This window comes from Stegastes partitus, unplaced genomic scaffold (assembly GCF_000690725.1).
Source record: "Stegastes partitus isolate 25-593 unplaced genomic scaffold, Stegastes_partitus-1.0.2 Scaffold70, whole genome shotgun sequence".
NCBI classification, from domain to species: Eukaryota; Metazoa; Chordata; class Actinopteri; family Pomacentridae; genus Stegastes; species Stegastes partitus.
Window position 1 is genome coordinate 42,918 of NW_007577801.1, and position 21,943 is coordinate 64,860.

General features: G+C 39.6%; 1 protein-coding gene across 6 annotated transcripts in view; it reads right to left on the reverse strand.

Moving 5' to 3' along the window:
* Positions 1–21,943, reverse strand: part of LOC103353396 (unconventional myosin-XVIIIa-like) — a 118,693-nt gene that overhangs the window by 37,673 nt on the left and 59,077 nt on the right. For 4 of the 6 annotated variants that reach the window (XM_008276357.1, XM_008276355.1, XM_008276356.1 and 1 more), the window contains 10 exons: positions 19,911–19,922; positions 17,681–17,851; positions 17,093–17,183; positions 15,595–15,787; positions 13,558–13,644; positions 10,842–10,983; positions 10,569–10,728; positions 8,167–8,353; positions 7,172–7,376; positions 5,233–5,342 (listed from right to left, as the gene is read on the reverse strand). In XM_008276357.1, the coding sequence (XP_008274579.1) occupies positions 5,233–5,342; positions 7,172–7,376; positions 8,167–8,353; positions 10,569–10,728; positions 10,842–10,983; positions 13,558–13,644; positions 15,595–15,787; positions 17,093–17,183; positions 17,681–17,851; positions 19,911–19,922 (1,358 nt within the window). The remainder of the gene's footprint in view (positions 1–5,232; positions 5,343–7,171; positions 7,377–8,166; positions 8,354–10,568; positions 10,729–10,841; positions 10,984–13,557; positions 13,645–15,594; positions 15,788–17,092; positions 17,184–17,680; positions 17,852–19,910; positions 19,923–21,943) is intronic. The other 2 variants (XM_008276358.1, XM_008276354.1) reach the window with 1 other exon arrangement.

A 21,943-nucleotide genomic window follows, 5' to 3' on the forward strand; every position in this document is an offset into this window, starting at 1 on the left:
CACCACATCAGCAATAAATCCTAAGGTGTGTTGAGCACAGTGGGCGGACAAAGCACAAAATTGCTGTTGAATTTTGGCCTCCTCATCGTGTTTGGGCTTCGTCAATGGAATGCATGCTCAAATAAAAGAAACCCTAAAGTCTGGCAGCGTCCACTACAACTCAGAAAACACTGATGTCTACAGAGGGGTCCCGCATGAACTCAATCCTCTCTGACTTGGGTAGATCATAAAATTATTGGTACCTCGTGGATTGGTTTCAATATACACAGAACTTCATGTCAGGTTTAAGGGATGGGGCACTGAACTGATCATTGTATGATATGATAGACTTTCCTTCTTCTGTTTGCCTGTTTGGTCTAAAAAACACTTTGGAAGGCACAGCATCTGGCTACTGACGACATGGCTGCATCATGACGTATAAACAAGAACTGACAGAACTGGGCTGTCAGCGGCAGGAAAACAGGGTTTACCGTTAGGGGGAAAAAAATTCAGTTAAACCTTTTCTGTTGCTTTCTCCTTCCCTTAAAACCAATCTTTCATATTATTCCTCCAATTATACGCTCTTCAATGCTTCACACCACTTCCTTTCATCCATCTTCCTTGCTTTCTTTCTTTTCCGCCGTTCATTCTCAACTCCCCAGAGGACTGGGCACCATTACTTCTTTCTGAGTGGGCTATCCTCTCTCAGCTCATCTCCAATGAACCTTGTGACTCACTTTACTGCCAGTGTGTTGTCATGTGGTGCAAGGAGGAGCGCTTGATTTCATTCATCTGCTTAATCAATCCAGTTAAATCTTCTCTGTTAACGTGGCCTTTAATTTAAATGTTCCTTTCTATACTTAACTGACATGCACAAAAAACAGGTATTTGGCTAACCAGGTCTTTTTCAACTTTTTTAGACTCATTTTACATTTTAGATCAACCTTAGCATAACAGGTACAGAAGGTCTGAATGTAGAAATATTTTACTTCCAGCCCCACCTCCCACTCATAAAGACTAATCACGGCTTTGTGTAAAACTGCTATATACTGCCTGAACAGAATGCAGTGAAGACATTAATCATATGCTCAGGGATGTTCCTAAACTGTTCTGCCTCCTATACAAAAGAAATGGAAAGATAATGAGACACAAAAAAAAGTGGAAAGAGACAAGGGAATGGGAGGGGAGAGGGAGAGAGAGGAGGGAAGAAAGAGCTCTTCCTACCGCCGGTAATTAATCAGTACAGTAGCCGTATGCTGCCAGCCCGCGCAATCATAATTAATTACACACAAGAGTGCTCTTGGAGCAGGAAGAGGACAGCGGAGAGGGGAGAGCGGGAGAAGAGGAGGAATAAAGGGATCCTGTTCACACCGGGAGATTAGAATGTGGAGGGCAAGAAGAAAGATATCGAATCTCCAAACTTTACTCTTTTAACATTCCATCATGTTTTTGGCTAGGATTTTTTACTCCAGTGATTTAATATTGTACTTTCGTAAAGTCTGAGGACTTAAAAGAAAAAGAATGATCAGTTTAAAACAGAGACACCCTGGTTGTTGCTCGATGGTATGGATCGAGCTCCAAAAACACTGGATCCTACATTTCCCCTCGTGCAGCTCAACAGCACACCTTCATTAGACCCTCCCTGCCTGGTAAACATTCTCATCTTTCAAACACATCACCTCCCGCGTGCAACACGTGCTTTCTGTACTAAACCTGTAGCGTGATGAAGCTGGTGACATCATGGGGTGTTTTTGTCTTGTAGGAGAAAGCTCCTACAGAGTCACAAAGCAGTGTGCCTGTTTTCTTTATGAGTTTATAGTACATTCTTCATCTTCCTCAAAAAGATACTAGAACTACTACTATTAACAACAGGTTCCTGTGGTGAACACACAGTATGTCCATATACATTACATATATATATATATTTCTAGATGTACTGGACCTTGGAAAAGCTGTATTGGTTGACTCCCCTATTCAAATTACATAGTGGTAAATAAATAATAATGATCACTAAGTGTCTACAGTTTTCACACTGTGGTCTGTGAAGGCATCATTTTAAGTAGGAAATATTAGTTATACACTATTTTTACAGCATCATTTCACTAATTGTTTCTGTGTAATTGATGGTGTAAGAGTTGTGCAATATCTCATTCTTTCCAAAAACCTCTGCTAACACTGTAAAATCATTAACATACTCTTAAACAAAGTAGTGCCTGCAGAAAGTGACAAAAAGTCATATAACTCATTATAGTCACCGCATAACTTTGTAGAAAAATAATTTTCTCCAATGCTCAGCCCCAGAGAAATTGAGTTGATGTATTGCTGCATAACAAGCTTGTTAGCAGAAAAAAAAAATGACCACAGTGCTTAGGCTCGATTATACTCTGGTGTAGATGCATACATGGACAGCTGTGGACACCCACGGACCCAAAGCTGTTGCTAATGTACTCTTTTAGTCTGTGGGAGTCCACTTGGAAGATGTCATTCCTTACATGCACAAAAGGTCATATTACACATTACTGCCAAATATGTACAGTAGCAGCCATGTAGTGTTGTTTCCATGGGCTTGGAGAGGTGACAGAATTTAATTCTTGTGGATCTTTGTGTACGGCCATGTATAGCATAGTGCTGGCCTTCCTCTTTAATGCCAACAGGTTCTGATCTCCAAAACATTTTACTATTAATCTCAAAGTTATCATTATGTGCATTGTCTGGGGATTTTGTGAGGCAAGGATTTTCAAACCTCTGAAGCACAGCTTAAAAACGTCAATGAACACAATATTGAAGATTTATGTCAGCTGTTGAAATAGATACACGATACCACTGTTAGATAAAGATGCGTACAAGTTATAGGATCTGGGCTGCTGTGGTACATGGTGTACACATGTACGGTACTGTTCAAAACACACTTCAGATGTTTAGATTCTTAACACCAACACCATCAGGTAGGCATCTGATCATTCCTAATTCACTCACTGCGGCAAGACAACAAGTGCAATCATCCAGGCAGAGTCAGAACAAGGAGAACAAGCAATCCTCCACCAGCTGGAATGACCTCCACAGAGTCTGATCTTAACATCATGGAGTCAAACTGGGATCACATGAAGAAACAGAAGACTGAATCCACAGAGGAACTGTAGCAAGATGCTAAACAACCTGCCTGCCAAGTAGCATGAAAAAGTGTGTGCAGGTGTAGAGAGAATAAAGGAAACTGCTTCAAAGGCAAAGAGAGCGCACATCCAATATTGATCAGGTTCAGGTTTTAACTCTTTCCTGCATTTTGCATGAAGATCACCGGCAAATAAAAATTACTCATGGCATTATTTTTAAAGACAACCTAACTTTTCTTTTAGTGCAAAAAATGTTTTGGCAGCACTGTACATTAGGAAACGAATGTGTTTTATGTTTGTTTTTTTAACTCATCGCTTATTGCATAAGAAAAAACACAGTATGCTCTATTTCTACATCTGTATGCTAGTGCTGCCAAGAACTATATTTTTAATACACGTCGATTCTGAATATCTGAAATGTTCTCATTTTCCAGTGTATGAATACACAGATGCCAGCTGTACATTCCCACTCTTTCTTCACAAGTTGACACACACACACACATAAATAGTTTTGGTGAATAATAAAGTAGTGCTGATTAAAAATATATCAGAGTTTTCTTTAATAGAAAAATGAACCCCACTGTTTTGTTAATAGCAATCTAAAATTGTATGCCTCTGTGTTGGTACAATTTTGTTCCCATGGAGTACAAATTGGTATTGAATATTAGTATGTTTTTGTGACACTGCAGCACATCAAAATTATTTTTCAGCTGGTGCAATCTGATAAAACCCCTAAAGCATCTCAGCCAGATGTTTAATCCTCTGAACCCTTAAGCCTGATGCCATGTCAGGTTTGAAAGGTGTGTTTTCTTTTTTAGAAAAATTGTAAGAACGAGAGAAATCGTTGTGTTTTTTCCAACGGTCCTTGAGCTACTCACTTGGGACGTACAGATCCACCAGGGAATCCAAATCTAAGCTTGAAACTTGATATTTAATCAAAATTATCAGTTAGCTTTACCTCACATGCTAAGTCACACAAACACTATATTTATTTCACTAAGAAATAATGTGTGTCTAAAGCCAGATGTATCCTTCATTCCTATTAATACAGACAAACTGTATTTTAGTTTGACCCAATCCCACACACACCATCTTGCTGCCTCTCTAGAAAATTCAACATGGATCAATCATCCACTTAAAATAGTCCTCATAAAATTTCCGTTTGTTTGAGTTTAGTTTGTTAAAAGTTTTATTGACAAGCTGCTTTCAGGAGGAACCAAAAGGGTTTAGGGCTCACACCACAAACTAACACGTGGGTTTTATTTATATATTTTTTTTTTTAATATATTTTTTTGGGCTTTTGCCTTTATGTAGAGCAGTGGAGAGAGACAGGAAAGGGGGGAGAAGAGTGAGGGAGAGACCTGCAGCAAAGGGTCGTGAGCGGGATTCGAACTCACAACCGCTGCGTCGGGGACTGTAGCCCCTGTTCATGGGTCGCCCGCTCAACCAGGTGAGCTATACGGGCGCCCGGGTTTTATTTTTTTCATGGGATTTACAGATGTTAAAAATCCTGTATAATATAAACAGAGCTAAGGTACACAGCAGGTTTTGGCACCAGTGTGCAAAGACTCCATACTAATCATTCAGCATGTTGCAATTCAAGTGATCCGATAGCAAAATTAAATCAGCTCATCCTTCTGGCTCCATTTTTTGGGCTTTAGAATACCTCGCCCATTATGGGAAATTTGAACCAATCACAGGGCTTTTTACACGTCAGATGAGATAGTATAAACAGCAATAACATCAGCAGTGAGAACAGGATGTGGAGGTGCAATGTGTTAGAGTACTTTCACTTGGGAAAACAAGGTGTGAGTCCCACTTGAAGTCACAACGGAAGGTTGATTTGAAGCCTGACTGTGGTTTGTAATGATTCTGGTCTGATGAAAGAGGCTTGAAACAGAGAGGGGAGAGTGAAAAGCTGCAAGAGTAGACCTGTATATCTTCACATTCTGCCAGTTTGTTGATGTTGTTGTTTCTGTTTTTGTTTTTTTTTTTTAGATTTTTCTGATTTCTTCCTACAGCAGCGTTAATCCTTAATGAAGGGATTCCATAGAAGTTGGACAGTGAGTATTTTCCATCATGTCAGCAGTCACTGTCCAGCTACTCACACCAGCATTATCAGCTAACCCTGCCAGAAACTCACCCTCTTCTCATCTGTGACAATGTAGTGGCGGCCATGCTTCTTGGTCAGATGAGGTGCCAGGACATCAAAGCGCCTGCGGAACTCAGAGAACACCATGTGGTCTGGGTATCCTGGAGGCAGGTAGGGAGCAGAGCAGAGATGAGAGCACAGATACACAGAACACCAAGGTTAAAGGAGCGTCTGCAGCGAGTGGAGAGTCAGCAGTGTGTCAACAGTCAACTTTGATTTTCAGGACAAGCACAACCAGAAAAAACAGCAAAAGGACAATGTTGTGAAGATGACAGATGGAAAAGTACAAGGTTAGAGAGATCTCACAAGCCTTTAGAGGGGCATGAACAGCAGTGATGCCTATGTGAAGACAGTTTTACTTTAGGACAAAGGGCTAAAGTAATTATTAGCATACACCTTTGAATGAAGACATTAGAGAATAATTGGTCCTTTTGAGAAGTAACAGCAGTGGAAGAATATTTAAGATTCTCTGTCTCTGGAGGTAAAATTCATCACAAAGGTCAAATGACTCAGACATGAAAAGTCATGGAAGAGTTTGAAAGCAGGTTCAACTTAAAGCAGAAAACTATTATAACATTATAATGGAAAACTATCACGTCTTTATCTTACATATACAGTATTCTACTGAAGTTAGTACAATCCTGAGGAATACTATGTAAATGTCAAATGACTTTAAAACTAACGGTTAATTACTACATTAAAAATACAGGACCTACAGTAGGACCTCACTGCAACAAAAGTGAGATTCATTAATATGTTCTGTCATTCTTTAGAGACTATTTTGTTCCGCCTTCTGTTTGTTAGATGGGTTGTGTTGCTAGTCGTAGTGTAGTGTGCATCTGAGCTGAACAAACGTATCTTGGTCGGCTGTGAATAAAAGAATGTGCTCCCAATATTCATCATGTGTCCACAATTGACTTTTGTGGAACTGAGTTTCTTCCATCCTACTAACGTCATAAACTTCCACTAAAGTCACTAACTTCACATCACATCAGTTAGACTGAGGTCTACTCCTGTATGTTCATTTAGGTGGGGCATCAATAGTCAAAATCGGAGCAAAGGCAAGCAGAATATCCTGACATTTAGCACCTAGTAAGCCAGTAACTTTTATTTTGATTGCACTTTTCATAACCAGAGCAACCACATGATAACTTTCTGTGTTGAAAGATAAAAAATATACTGTAAGCCAATGTAATGGACATGGAACATGTATGTCTTCAGTTTTTGTCAGACAACTTGCTCCTGCATGCTGCATCAACAGTTGCATCACTGAGACGAGTAAATAATGGTTTGCAAGTGGTAGTGGTGGAGTGGAGAATTTGTGCTCTAAGAATACATTTGAATTTTGGATGTGAAAATAGCAAGAGTTACCATGACTGTTAATAGGTTGTCTATAGTTAGGGTAGCCAAAAACAACCGCTAAATTTGTGCTGAGATAGCTGGCTTTGATTTAAGAAGGGAAGAAGTATCTTAAATGTAATCGTAATTATTCTGGAAGGACAAAAAAAAAAAAAAACACAGCCAAGCTTTGATAATAGCAAGGCAGCAGCGCAGCCGATTAAGGCTTTTAGGATTAAATGTAACATACCAGTGTCAGCAAAGTAACAACGACACAATTAGGTGTTGAAATCACTTCTATAATATGGCCAATGGGTGGTAGACACACACAGAAGAAAATTGAGCCAAGTACGGAGCTTTGCAGGACTTACAGATCATGAGTAATGCATTCAATTAAGGTACGGCTACTTTGAACACTCTGTTCTATCGGTAGAATGAAAATAAATTTGAAGTAATTCAGTTTCTCCAAACACCGGCCCCACTATGGATCAAGCTCCTAAATCTCATCTTGCACCCAACAACGTGTTAGAATCCATGCAAATTAAACAGAAAAAAAAAGTTCCCATCAAGGTTTTTAGAATTACTTCAATACCTTGCCTGTAGATGCGCAGAGCATCCAGCAGCTTGGATCCCCGGAGCTGAGCTCTCAGAAGGCCCACGTCCAAAGTCATTAGGCCCGAGTCAGGGCTCTCTCCATGCGTCACACGGAGATCACCTCCTCCCACCGCCTCTGCTTTGGGCAGCAGGCAGTGAACAAAGTGAACCTTTGAACGACGCACCATGTCTATCAGAGCATCCTAAAAAGAGAAAGGAAGTGATTCATATCAGCTGTTGCTTGCAAAATAGTCACTGCAACACCACCATGTACCTTTTTGTAAAACTATCTAACATTCTCTTCACATTGTGGGAGTCTGTCAGTGATATGCTGCAGCCTGCAGTAGCTGCATGAAGCAACTCCAAAATTTTGTTAAAGGCTCTGCACACCCACACAAGTGTTTTCTGTTACTCTGACAGATTAGACATCAACTTGTGTAAGTCAGGTGGAGCAATGCTTTCAATTATCTGAAACTAGGCTCTGTGTACTAATAAAAAACACAACAGTAAGTTGATCCTGCCCTAACAAATATTGTAAAACCAAAAAAAGGATGAGGGCGATTTCAGTCAATGCAGTTTGCACATGCCCACGTTGTGAGGAGGCATATTTAGGCAAAATATATGTAACATCTTTGTGGGTGCACTACACGTTATTTTACATACTTTCACGAGACAAGGACGTGAACAGTTATTTCTATGAAAGTAAAAAAATCAAGGGTTTTTTCCTCTTAAACTGATTCCATTCCATCCAAATCTTTAAAATAATAAGTAAACTGTTCTTATTGTGATTAGCCACTTTGAATACCCTGCTTGCAAAATCCCAAAACCCTCACCCAGACAATTGTTCAGGTGCAGAAATTCAGTTGTGAACTAGGCTGATTTTCAAAATGTCAGCAACAAACTGAGAAAAAAATGGAGACTGGTCGAACTATTGTAAACTGTCAGGAAATCAAAATCTACTCTTAAATCTGAACCACCATCTCCGCCACTTACCACTTGGAGTTTGACCTGGATACACAGACTCTTCTTTTTGACAGCAGCCATGCCTGTGGTGAAGGTCTTTCTCATGCTGGTGGCTCGCCGCAGGGCGAGCTGAGAGCTGCCCTCCAGACCGGCGATGGAGCCCGACAACACTGTGGCCCCGCTGGCCCGGCCCATAAACAGCCCACTGATGTTCTTCCTGTGGTGGCAGAGGGATGGATGGCATTTGTGTGGCTTCACATCAACCAAAGACTGATGCTACAATATACAGGTAGCTAATCTGATTGCATTAGAAGCATATTCAACTGTTATGGTTAAATACGGCCCACATGGAGGCAGGTTGCCTCCCCTTTCATTTGGCTTACTGTGTTGCCTGCTGCTCTCAAACTGACACTTTTCTAAACCTTGGAAATGTGAAATAGATTTTGAGTAGTTACTGAGTTACCAGTTATTTAAAGCTGTATTTCTTGCTTTTCATAGCAAATAATTTATTTGGCTTAAGCTAGATCACACCGAATTAGATCTCATTTTCCAAAGAGAGTTTTTATGAATTTGCAGAGGACTAGCTAGAAAAATATTTATTTAAGTAATACCACATATATTACACACATTTCATGTAGTGTAGAATTGTGCAGTGACTGGCAGCAAGCTTACTTTAAAGTCATTAGATTATACTAGTAGTATATGTGATAGCTGTACTCCTTTCTGACAAATTATATGACATTTTAATATACCAGGGATATGGGACACCACTGGCTTTATCAAGCCGTTAAAGTGACAACATTCTGTCATTCAGACAAACATTGCTTTTCCATTAATGTTTCTTAGAGCTTCATGAAGAGATACCCCCGACAGTGCCAGAGAGAGCCGCAGAACGCACACGATATGTGTCATTCACACGAGACTAGACTAAACGAAGTTACTGCTGTTGCTGCATGCATAAATGTGTGCAACTCTCTCTTTGAAGACACTTGTGGATCTCTGATGTTGTCTGATGATGCAGGTATTTATTAAACCCAGAGGAAATAGTCCTAAACAGCTGGAAGCAACAAACTAAGCTGCGGTTCTGTGTGTGACATCTCACCTGTCTGATCTGAATACAAGTAGGCCTACACAGTGTGAACTATCATCTGGCCCAGACTGATCTGCTCATATTCTCTTTTAAGGATCATTTATAAATATGAGAAGTTGTGTAAATGTGCACAACTATCTCTCTTTAAAGACACTCATGGATCCTGCTGCTGTCTGATGTTAATTGATTTAATGGACTCACAGGAAATGCTCTGAAATATACAGAAGCACTAAACTTCTAAACTTCAGCTCCTGTTAACATCTTGTGGGGGGGAAAAACAAAAACAACAAAAACCACTTAAACTATGTGGGTATCATTAATCTAAGTTGTTTGTCTGTCCACATTAAAGTTCTATTTTTATGGACATTTCATTTTTGTAGCCCAATACATTTAAAATTGTATAGCAAAGTGAGTGAACATGGTGTGATTTGATTTTGGTGCATCAATTGCGTCATTTGCTATCTGTGATGTTGAACAAATTCTGGTGCTGAAATGTAGAAAAAAGCCTTTCCTAAATCAGTTGCCCCGATTTGAAATACTGTTGCTCGTGCATGCCAATCCTTTAATGTGATGGTGCAAATCAGACTTGGGTCCTCTTGAAAGTGATACAGAAATGTTACAAGGTCCAGCCTAGTACGACTGTTAGCAAGATGTGAAAGTGAAATGGACCTTCCAGACGTAAAGCCAACAAGTTCAGTTGCAGTCAGATAAACAGAATAGGGTGCATGTCTGAAAAGGGCTATAGTGTTTGCTTTTTTTGAATTACTGAATAATATTTACATCAGACAAACAGATAGAATGCTTTTGAAAAACAAAAACCTGAGAAGGTAGCGCTTTTCAGAGAGGTGGAGGGACAAACTTAAAGGGACTGAAGCTCAGGTGATAAACACAATTTATATTCTAAGATAACGTTTTACACCCTCACATAAAATTCCCTTAGCAAAGTATAATTTGCAGTATGTTGTTAATTAAGCCTTTGTGCAAACTAAATTGATCTTTGAATAAACACTGATACAGTGTCAAGGGGAGGAACACTTGGTTGGACAACTCTTGTAATCCTCTACAGCTAACTGTTTCCATTCACAAACAACTTCATTACTCTGGGTATTAAAGTTTGTGTAAATGCTACCTCTTACAAAGGGATTCAGTATTAGTCCTCATAAAGAGTGTTGTTTTACTCTTTACAAATAAGGAGCTACATTAACAATTGGTTAATTTATGCACTACTGGTAGCGGTCAGTCACATGGTTGTGTAACATGTAAAAAAGGCAGCAGCATGTTGCTCATCGCACAGAATAGGTTGCAAAAAAAAAAAATGGCTGTCGTATGTGTGTGGTCATACTTTTGGGAGTCCTGCAGCAGTGTGGCAGCATTCTGGGCAGCAGGGTTGTGCTTGGCATGGCTCAGCCAGCCCTGAGTGTTGTATTCCACCCAGTCTGTCCCATGGCTGTGGCCCAGAAGAAAGAGGTGGGGCTTCTCACCTCGGAGCAGCAGACCAGCTCCTGCAACACAAAGGAAATATTTCCCCCTCAGGATTATCATCAGCGTTGTTAGTTTCCTAAACCTCCAGGAGCCCTCTGTTTGCTTTAGCAGGCAGTGATGGTTGAGTGCCCACCTTTGTTTTCTCCCTGTGCAGAGCCATAGTAGCTGAAGAGTCTCTCCAGCATGGTTTCCTCTGAACCTCCAGGCTGAACAGCCTCCTCCTCCATCAGCCACAGAAGACCTCGAGCCTCATCTGTCCTGGCCAGGGTACGAACCTGTGATGAAGACCAGCAGTCACAAATGTCACAATCACTCATCTTTGACCTTGATGGAAAAACTCTCAAGTCAAGGCAAGATTTGTATAAACATCTTTATTCATCCCTTCAGATCATGAGACAGTTGGCAGGTACTGACAAGCCAAATATCTAGCAAAACGTTCACACTTTAAAAGATACGCTCATGTTCAGGGGCTATAGTCCCCAACGCCAGGGTCATGGGTTTGAATCCCGCTCATGGCCTTTTGCTTCAAGTCCTTCCCCTATTCTTCTCCCCCACTTTCCTGTCTCTCTCTCTCTCGACTGTCCTATACTATAAAGGCAAAACGGCTAAAAACATACTTTAATTTTTTTTTTTTTTTTTTTTTAAAGATACGCTCTGGGCGCCATCTGTTCCAACTCCTCCCCTCTATTAGGCGCTAAATAGTGCTGAAGCTAAAGTAACCACACAAAACAGTTTCTTCCCATTTAAATTTAAATCAGTCAGAAACAATTCTTTCTGAATTCCAACCCTAAACCAATGTCGATACAGTACATCCGAGAAACGCTGCACTATCATCAACCTATCTCATGTCCATAAGGTGTCAATAACTTAGTAGTAGAAGTAGTTAGTAGTAGTTAGTTAGTAGTTATTGTTTAAAAACTGTATTTGCACTAAACTTTGGTTTCCTGTAATGTTGCACTAAAATGCTGGTTCATTTTAAACATACTCTTTTAAGCATATCTATAGGAGACACACACATGACCAGTAAAGCTACATTTAATTCTGTGTTTTCCTCAAAAAGAAAATGAACAGAAAGATGAAACAAGCAAACAAAAACCAATACTAGAATTCTACATCATATCTATGTTTCCCAGGATGGTCAAATTAGACCCCTTACAGTTGTTCATCTCTTTGACTGAAGACTCAACCAGGAGTGTTCTAATCATCACCCCAGCCTTCAAACTCAGCCACTTTAGGTCACAAAGTGGCATATAGCCAACCAGAGCCACATATTCTAACTTTAAAGCTGCTTGTAACATTGTGCATCACACAACAAGTCACAAAATCAGAGCTGAGTGAGTTCGCACACTGTGTGTAGACACTCAGAGATGCTCTCAGTAACTGGTGTAATGAACAACTATTCAAATGGAACTGTGTAAAACAAAGATTCTGCACAAAGACATGGAATAACCTGTCACAAACTATGTTGCTCACCTGCCATTGTGTTTTCTTTTTTAAACTCATGTCATACTTCATGCAAACAGCAGTCTAACATTGTTAATAGGACAAGTATGCCATGTGTTCAAATAATATATTCTGTACATATGGTTAGAAGAAAAATTACTTGGTTAATACTACGGAATAAAAATAATTTAGATGATGCTTTTCTAATTTGTTGCCACTGATTTTAGGGTTTGGTGTAGAAAAAAATGTTTAAAATTGTGGTTTTGTTTCAAAAGCAGTTGTTAAGGTTAGGAACACAGATACTGAAATAAGAGGGTAAGTCTTATTTTGTTTCCAGTTGATAGACATACTGGCATATATACCTTCACGTTTTACAATCAATATCAACACAGTGAAGGATTTTGAAATGTACCTTTATGGATATTATAATGCAAACTCCAAAAGCAGATTTGTTCTTTGCATTATCTCTACTTATTTCTATTCTATCTTCAATTTTCAACTTGTACTTGTAGTTTAGGAGCCAAATAGTACACACACTACAGTAACTATATGTGGCCCATGTTGAAACCCAGGGACTCCTTTGTACTACAGGACTAATTTATAGTCCAGTGCTTTGTTCAATGATAACAGCGGAGTCCACTTGGAGTCACATGCATGTTTGTAAAATAAGGAAATATGAATCAGACAAAATAAAAAAAAATAAAAAATTTGAAACAACACAGAACCTGTACTAAAGGAATGTAAAGGCCCGGTACTTTAAAACGTGGGGGCCGGCTGCAAAGCAAAATCACTTGTGCCAAAAAAATAAAAGCTGAAATTCAAAGGAGTATTTCAATTTTCAGGATGCTTTCTTGGTTGGGGATTCGGTTATTCAAGCAAAATAAATTCAAATGGTCAGAAATAACAGACAAATTCATAGATTTTTGTCAAATAAGGCAACACAGACCCATTTTCTTTACAGTAATAAAAACTGATCTTGCTTACTGTTGTGTGTAGTCACCGTTCAAAGGCCCATTCTGAGCCAGGAAAACCCTGCAAAGTCAAATAAGCACAGAGCAGAACTTTCCTTTTCCTGGATCTCAGATCATCTGGCTTTACTACACAGTGATGCCTGCTTTGCTAGATTAGCCTTACAGCTACAACTATTTGCACTTGCCAGCAGTGATGAAATGGGCTATTTGCTGGCTCAGTGGTATTTTGGAGCGCTTGTTTGGCTACATCCTGATTTGCATTAAAGTCTCTCTGAATAAGATTAAAACTCAGGCCTAAACTAACTGCCCTTGAATCTGGACCTGAATACCTTGAGGCTTCTCTGAACACAATGCAACATTATGGAGACCACACATTTCTCGTGACATGTTTCAGGTTGAAGCAAAACAGAGACAATGTAGTGGGAGCTTGCTTACCAGAGCTTGGGTTGAGGCTTGATCAATAGCTGCTACAGACAGTGAAGTACTGGATTCTATGTCATCTAAAGCAAGCTCTATGTTTTCCTAGACACAGAAGGGGATAAAGGCTTAGGTTAGTAATCTACAGACATTTACAAGCAGAAGATCACCAATAAATTATTAGCCTGTGGATTGGGTTGAGTGATTGTGCATTTGTTTAGAATCAGTGCAAAGTTTCAAAATATATTTCCTACCAGATTTTGAAGAGTACCACAATTAATTTGTTATGGAATAATATGACGCAAGTACAGTAATTAAACTGGAAAGGACAGGGATATCTAAGAATGTGTAAAAAGGTAGAAAAGGTTGATTGATCTGTGTTCTGCAGTAGCTTTAAACCATACATGTGAATATGCACAAAGGAGTTTTTATGTATTTATGCAGGTCATACTTCTCTTATTTCTCTTGAAATCAAGGATAATCCCATGATTTTCATTACAATTTCTTCCAGCAACAGCAAGCAAACTGCTGAATACAGTGTGTTTTGTGGATTATCAGAGTCTCTCAATATATATATATCATTGCTGTGAGCATAAATTCACCCTGGAAACCACTGCATTGGAGCACAAGCAGGCATCTTAAAACCTGACCAAGTGAAACCAGAACTATCTTGATGTAAAGTGAAAGATTTCAAGCCTTTTTTTTTGTTTTATTTATATTATAGTTCATGAAAATCAGAAATCCATTATAGCAAATTATTTAAATATTTTGTAAGATCAATCCAAAAAAAAAAAAAGAATTAACGATACTTTTACATACTTCTAAAAAGTATGTTAATTTATTTACTACAGTCTTGGTTGGGATCTCCTTTACCATAAATTGCTGCATCATTGCAGCATGGCATGGTGGTTATTGAAGCTCAGGCTGCTTTGACAGCAGCCTTCAGCTCATCTGTATTTTGATGTTGGGTGTTTCTCATCTTCTTTTTAACAACAACCCATATAGGGGTTCAATGGGGAGTAGGTATGTGGGCTGGGGCTAAGTCCTGCTAGAAAAAGAAATCGGCATCTCCATAAAACTTGTCAACAGATGAAAGCATGAAGTTCTCTAAAATCTCCTGGTAGATTCTGCGTTGACTTTGGACTTGATAAAACTCAGTGGACCAACACCAGCAGATGACATGACACCACAAATCATCACAGACTGAGGACACTTTAACACCTTGGATACTGTGCCTCTCCACTCTTTCTTCAGAGTCTAGGACCTTGATTTCAAAAAAAAATGCAAAATTTAAATTGCATTTATTTAGGACTTTGGTCCACTGAGCAACAGCCGAGTTTTCTTCTCCTTAGGCTAAACAAAAAGCTTCTGATGTTGACTCTGGTTCAGGAGTGTCTTGATGTTCGGAATGTGACAGTTGTAGCCTCTTTCCTGAAGACGTCTGTACTTGGTGGCTCTTGATGTACCGACACCAGCCTCAGTCCTTATGAAACTCTACCTACTGACTTTCTTCAGTTGACTTTTCTTGACAATCCTGTCAAGGCTGCAGTCATCCCTGTTGCTTGTGCATATTTTCCTACCACACCTTTCTCTTACATTCAACTCTCCATGAATACACTTCAATACAGCACTCTGCCAAAAGGCAGCCTTTTCAACCTTCTGTGGCCTACTGTCCTTGTGGAGAGTGTCAGTGATCATCTTCTGGACAACTGTCAGCAGTCTTCCCCATGATTGTGACTGTGTGTACTGAATGAGACTGAGAGATGCATGGTGTTTATACTGTTAGAATATTAATTTTCTCCAGGAAATATTCTAATATTCTAAGATATAGTTTTGAATGTGTTTTGAGCTATAAGCCATAATTATCAAAATAATAATAGAAAATGCTTGAAATCTTTTACTTTACGTGTAATGAATCTGGAATATATTACATTTCCTAAGTAACTGGTGAAAAATATTTCTTTCTAACAATACTCTATTTGTTTGAGATGCTCTTGTATATATGTGTATGTCCATGCCCCTGCTTAGTGTCATTCTCTGTCAGCCCAGCTGCACCTCCTTGTATCTCTCCAGCTCCTGAACAAAGGTACGTTCATGGAATAGCGTCTGCAGCCTCTCTTGGGTGTAGTTGTGGCAGAGCTCCTCGAATGTGGCTCCCCGTTGCTGCTGAGCCAACCGAGGGTTCTGGAAACCTGGAGTGTCCACAATCAGCAGGGAACACAGAGAGTTCTGACTGGACTTCAGAGCCCTGAGGGACACAAATATATCAGGACTCTTTAGTGATGATGCACTGCTGTCTGGTGCTTGTGTTTTTCTGTCAAAAACCCCAAAAAGGTTAACATTTACAATGACAGAAAACAGAGAAAAGCAGACTCTGTTTTCATGTTTTCAAGGTTTTACAGAAAACCAGTATGCCACATGCTGACCATGTCAGTGGTTCATGGGACAAGCTCATACTTTCCCCTTGGTTTCTTTAGAAAAAACACAATTTATGTATGTCCATAACATTTCATAGTTATGTTAACAGATTATTTTTACTTGTGTGACAGTAAAAATATACAATATATCTGGTAGACATTCAGCATCCAGGTAGGGTGTGTAAAGCTCAATATGCAAATGCACAGATAACATAAATACAATAATGTTGTTACATTCTCCTGAGACTTTTTCAGAGATGTGTTGGTCTCATGTCTGGGCAGACATGTGTAAGATACAGTTGTGAACTAAAGTTTACAAACACTTGCAAAGATCATGTCTATCAGGGCAGTTTTGAGTTTCTAATGACTCCTATAACTGTATTATCTATAATGGAATTATTGAAACACTTACACATTTCTTTATAGGTCTTCTGAAAATATGAAAAACCTGACGGGTCAAAAATTCATAAACACAAAAACTGAGCGATTTGGCTACATGTGCTTCAAGGGTGAGGCCCTTATCTGTACAAACACCATACCTACACTACTATGGAGGTGGTAGTATTCTGCTCTGAGGATATTCTGCTGCCAGTGGAACTGGTGCCAATAATGAAGGAGGAGGATTACCTCCACATTCCTCAATAAAATCTCAAATCATCAGCCAGAAGGGACATGGTTGGGTGTTCCAATGAGACAAGACCCTAAACAGACCAAAAGTGGTAAAGATCAGAAATCAGGCTAGAATTAAGGTACTAGACTTGTCTCCCCAAAGTCCTGACTTAAATCTCATCAAGATTCTGTGGACTGCGCTGAAGAAACAAGTTTGTGTCAGAAAGGCAACAAATTTAGTTGAACTGCATTAATTCTGTCAAGAGGATTGGTAGATACAACTAGAACCTACCAGAAGCACCTAATTGAGGTGAAAATGGTCAAAGGACATCTAACCAAATGCTAGAATACTCAAGACTTCCATGATAAGCATGGTCTTTACAAGCGTATGGAAATGACTGTGACACCTGTTGACTGCACATGACTGTGCTGCACTCCATTCATGCGCAAACAGAAAAAGACTCTAAACGTTTTGACTGCATCTTGCATTACAGTGACATATTCAGAGTTACATATTGTGGCTTAACCTGTTGATTAGGGAGATGACAAGAGTGAAGAGCTCAGAGTAGAGTCCCGATGCCATGGCCTCCAAACACTCCAGAGCTGTGACCTTAGAGCCTGAGAGACAGAGGAGATAAAAGATCAGAGCCAGAGCTGAGAAATTACCACCAGTATACAACTGATATCTATCATTTCAGGGGAAGTACGGCCAAATTGGGATTGCATTTTGTATTCCGTACAAACAAATAGAGAGGACAAAGATACATTTTTTCCTGACAAGAACTTAACTGAGACAACATTTGAAAATTGAGTAACAAATTGATTAAACACTTGAAGTTGGACATTAAATATCAATTCTTTTGGTTGCCCACAGTTGTAATCAGAGGTTTGGTCACATTCTTTTTAGTTTGTTTTTTACAGGACGTTTTCTAATTTAGATCATAATTTTAGATTATTTTACCTGTAAGTAAATCAGTATTTGTCAATGGTGCAGTAATATGATCTCATTTGAACTGCACTTCTCTAAACTGTCCATCATATAAGGGCTAGGCAAAGGATTTTAGCTTAATGCCAACATAAACGTAGGTTCAAGACTATGGAGTTTGAGCTCTTACCTGAGCTTTCTCCCTGGCCCGCCTCATCCGGTCCTCCTCGAAATGAGGTAGAGTGCTGCAGGCCTTTGGCGTGATGTTTAAAGATTGAAGAGGACAGCTCCTCCAAGGTACAGCCCAAAAGGTAGGCTGCCTTCTGGGCCCATTCATGACGGGCAAACTGCCGACGTCCAGCTATTAAAAGAGTAAGAGTGTGAGGAAATTGTACAACTCAGTAGGAGCCGAAGGAAGACACATAATGAAGATAACGTACATTAAAGGTAAAGGGGAGGAGGATAGTAATTTATTTACATCAGAAACCGTATGTGTAGTTTCTGTCCTTGTGGAGAGTGCCTTTGCTTTTTCTGAGCTCCAGTATAACTGACATGAACCCAAAACACTGTAACTATAAAAGTATGAATACAGTGTCAGCCATAGTCTTAGCCTTGAACCAAGAGAAGCACTTATAATGAAAGTTCTGGACACCAAAGAACAATCCTCTTGATATTCTGCCACTGACAAGAACCAAATATATTCTGCCTGGATAACAGTGAGAGTTGTGAAACATAAAAAGTAAGGTGTCCAAATTTATGCTTAAGTTTGAGGTTCTCAATCAGTCAAGCAATTATCTCTTTTGTAGCTATTTAAACAGTCCTGATTTTGTGTGTTTGTGCTGTATACCAAGATGGCATCACATCAGTATCCATATATAGAGGAGAGCACTACAAATGCTTGGGAGGAAAAGAACATGGGTTTAATTCTCACACTGCTGTGGGAAATGACTCCTACATTAAGATTCTAACTGCATCACTGTTTGAAGACGACAGCCACTGTACTTCAACAGCAGCCGTTTCAGTTATTCTGCATATTAATGTGAATACAAGCCTTGAAAGTGGCACTTGCTAAGACAAAATTTCACTTTCAGTGAGTGACTTTGAAAAATGGGTGTTTACCAGAAAGGAGAAGGTCTAATGAAAGATACTACTGAGTTGCATCTGAGGGTGCAGGATGCTTCCTTGTTGGAGTTTTTGTCACTGCCAATCTCAAGATGTGTTAAACTTGTCACTTTTACTACCATCATAATGTATAATACCAGCAGTATTGTTCCGAAACAAGACGGTGCGAGCCGTTTTCGAAGCTGTACTATGTAGGGCAACTCGTGGACAAGTTACCAGATCTATATGTTGTGTTACTCCTACTGTATCAGGACACATCTGTTTTCTATTTCAGTCAGTAATTCTTGTGTTCTTTGTCAGTAAGAGTAGTTTTTGGTAGCTGTAAAAGAAAAGGGCCTAAGTTACAAACTGGGGTTGGAGTTGAAAGATGTGACGGAGCATAGATTAGGGTCCAGTTTATGGAGGTTAATCCAAAATAGGTACTAAAAGTTAGCATAATAGCCTCTTCTGTTATGTTGTTTGAGACCTCTGTTTTCCTGTTCCATCCTTCCCTAGCTCCCTAAAGCATCCCTAGACTGCATCCATTAAAAGGCACCATGTGTGCCACTGAAGTCACTCAAAAAATCTATAATAAAAGCTCTATAAAGCTAAGCTGATGTTTTCTAAGATATGCAATGGAAAGGACAGAAAATAAGCCCACTATCACTATTGATTGTATCTTGACTCTCAGTCTGTGTTTGCAAGAAGGTCTCGATGGAGAGTGCATCTCTATTTGGTCTGGAGGCAATTCAAAGCCCATGTGTTAGAATGAACCAAGGCAACATGACAGCCAGCCAATCAAAGAGCTCTGACACAAAGCAAGAGAATCAACAGGAGTCCCTGCCAAGCACAAACTTCATGGGGATACACTGGGTAAGCTGGGAAATGCTAGCTCTGTGGTAGGAAGTCAAAACACTTACAAGAGAAGTGAAACTGAACAAGCTTTACTTTGATTGCTTGAGAATGCGTAGTAGCGTGACAGGGGTTTGGGAGTCGAATGTGGGCGACATGGGGAGGCATCAGAGAGAGCAGGTTAAAAGGGACAACAAAGTTTTGATCCCCCTGATTTTCATCTTACAGAACAGAAAAATGTAAGAGGGTGGCGGGGAGAGCCGCCATGAAGCAAACAAAAAAACACAAGAGAGAAGGAGATGAAGAGAGGAGGGGGAGGAGGAGCAGAAACAATAAAAATGCTAATGACTTAAGGCCTGGAAGAAATGATAAAGGCATTAAGACAGAAAATACAAACAAGAGAGGCTCTAAAATAAAGTTTTTAAAGTGAAAAACAGTCAACAACTTGCGTGTTGTTTTTCCATTACCTTCATCTCCGTCTGCATTTGATAGGGCGCAGCATGCAAACATGCAAGTAAAGAGAGGGGGTTAGAGATAACACAGTTTATGGATTCATCAATTCATCACAGACACAGGAAAACATAAACATTAGCAGTGAACAACATTGACAACCCACCATCATGCTTTGGAAAAGGTAGCTGAGTGGTATGACACATCACTGTTAGAACCACATGCTCCTGTTTTCTACCACTGGAGGGTAAACGATACTTTGTGGACTACCGCGGATACTTGAGGGGATTTTTCCAGAAAAGCCAATTTACTCCACTGAAAGAATGTCCTCTAAGTAAAGTAACAGTCAGTGCAGACCAAAGACTTTCCAAATCTCAGAAGTATTGTACTCTTCTAGTTACAGGATACTTTGTTCTATGACTGCTGTCATGTTAAAGCACTGAAGAAAAAAATACATATTTAATCATACATGAGTTGTGCTGATTATTCAAGTTAAAAAGATACAAAACCAAAACCACAGCAAATATCAGCAAAATCACGTGAGGAATCATTGTTTGGGTACGTCAACTTTCCCGGCACTCAGTTTCATGTTGAGCTCTTGTTGGATACCAGGCTTTTGAAGCTGAAGTGGGCAGCCTCACATTGAAAAAATGAATACTTTAATTGCATATAACATTAAACATTAGGCATAAAAGAAAGGGCACCTTTTTGCACAGTAAAAGTCATTGTCTTTAGTGTGGTTACATGGTCATCATCTACTAACTACACTGACTTTGTGAGGAGATGCATCCAGATCTGGATGAGCTTACCACCTCAGGTAAACTCTTCACTGGGAGACACCCTTGAATACTGAGTATCTGCTGTCTAAAGCTTGTCTGTTAAGAGATGTTGAACAGAGCTAAGGATAGCTGGAAACAATTTCACTGAGTTTAGAACAAAGCCTCAAACAATCCCCTTCTGATTTCTCTCATTTTTGTAGGTATCTTACACTAAGCTGTGTCAAATTTCAAAACTAAATCTAGTATTTAAAAAAAAAAAGGCAATCTGAGTAAACTCAATATACAAGTTTTACATGATGTGTGTACTGAAGCAAAAAGGTTATCTAACATCAACTGGGCCTGTGTGAAAAAGTATTCACCCCGCTAGTTACTAAATGCAGAAAACTGCCAAACTATAGCAATAACTTCTTGCATCTAGACGAAACATGTCCAGGTTTAAGGACTACTCACCATGTTCAATCAAATCATCACTTAAATAGAACCTTCTCAGAGGCAAGCAGTTGGCTCAAAGTTCTTACCAGTTGCACACTGTGCCAAACTACAAAAAGAGGAACAGGGAAAACAGTAGTGACTCTTCCTACGAGTGGCCAACTAACCAAAAACCCTCAAGAACATGATGGAACCACATCCAGGAAGTTGCAAGCAATCAAAGGAAATCCTCCAATGAACTAAAAGCTATCTCATCTCAACATGGGTCAGTGTTTATGACTCCTCTTTCCAAAAGACACGGTGCAACAAAGGAAGAATGACCGACCAAAAACACTGCTGATCCAAAGGAACATAAAGGCTTGTCAAAGCTATGCCACAACACACCTTGATGACCTTTAAAATGTTCGGGAGAATGTTCTTTGGGCTCATGAGTTTAAGTTTAACTGTTTGAGAAACCAAACCTAGGAGTTCCACAAACAGAGCATTATGTCTAACCTCAAGCATGGTGGCAGTGTGCAATATTGTAGGGATACTCTGCTGCATTAGGGCAACTGGCAATAAAACATGAATTCTGCTCTGACAGAAAATCCAGAAGGAGAACGTCAGGTCACTTAGGTTCTGGTACAGTTAGGTCATGCAGCAAGACAACAGTCTACTGCTGAGCGCCTCAGATGTAATAAAATGAAATGCAAAGAAGAGTGGGCCAAAGTTCCACGACAGCAATATGAAGGACTGATCTCCAGTTATCAGAAGCATTTGGCTGCAGCCACTACTGCTAAAAGTCACACAGCAAGCTATTTAACACTTTTTTACATTGGTGATTAAGGTATTAGATAACCACT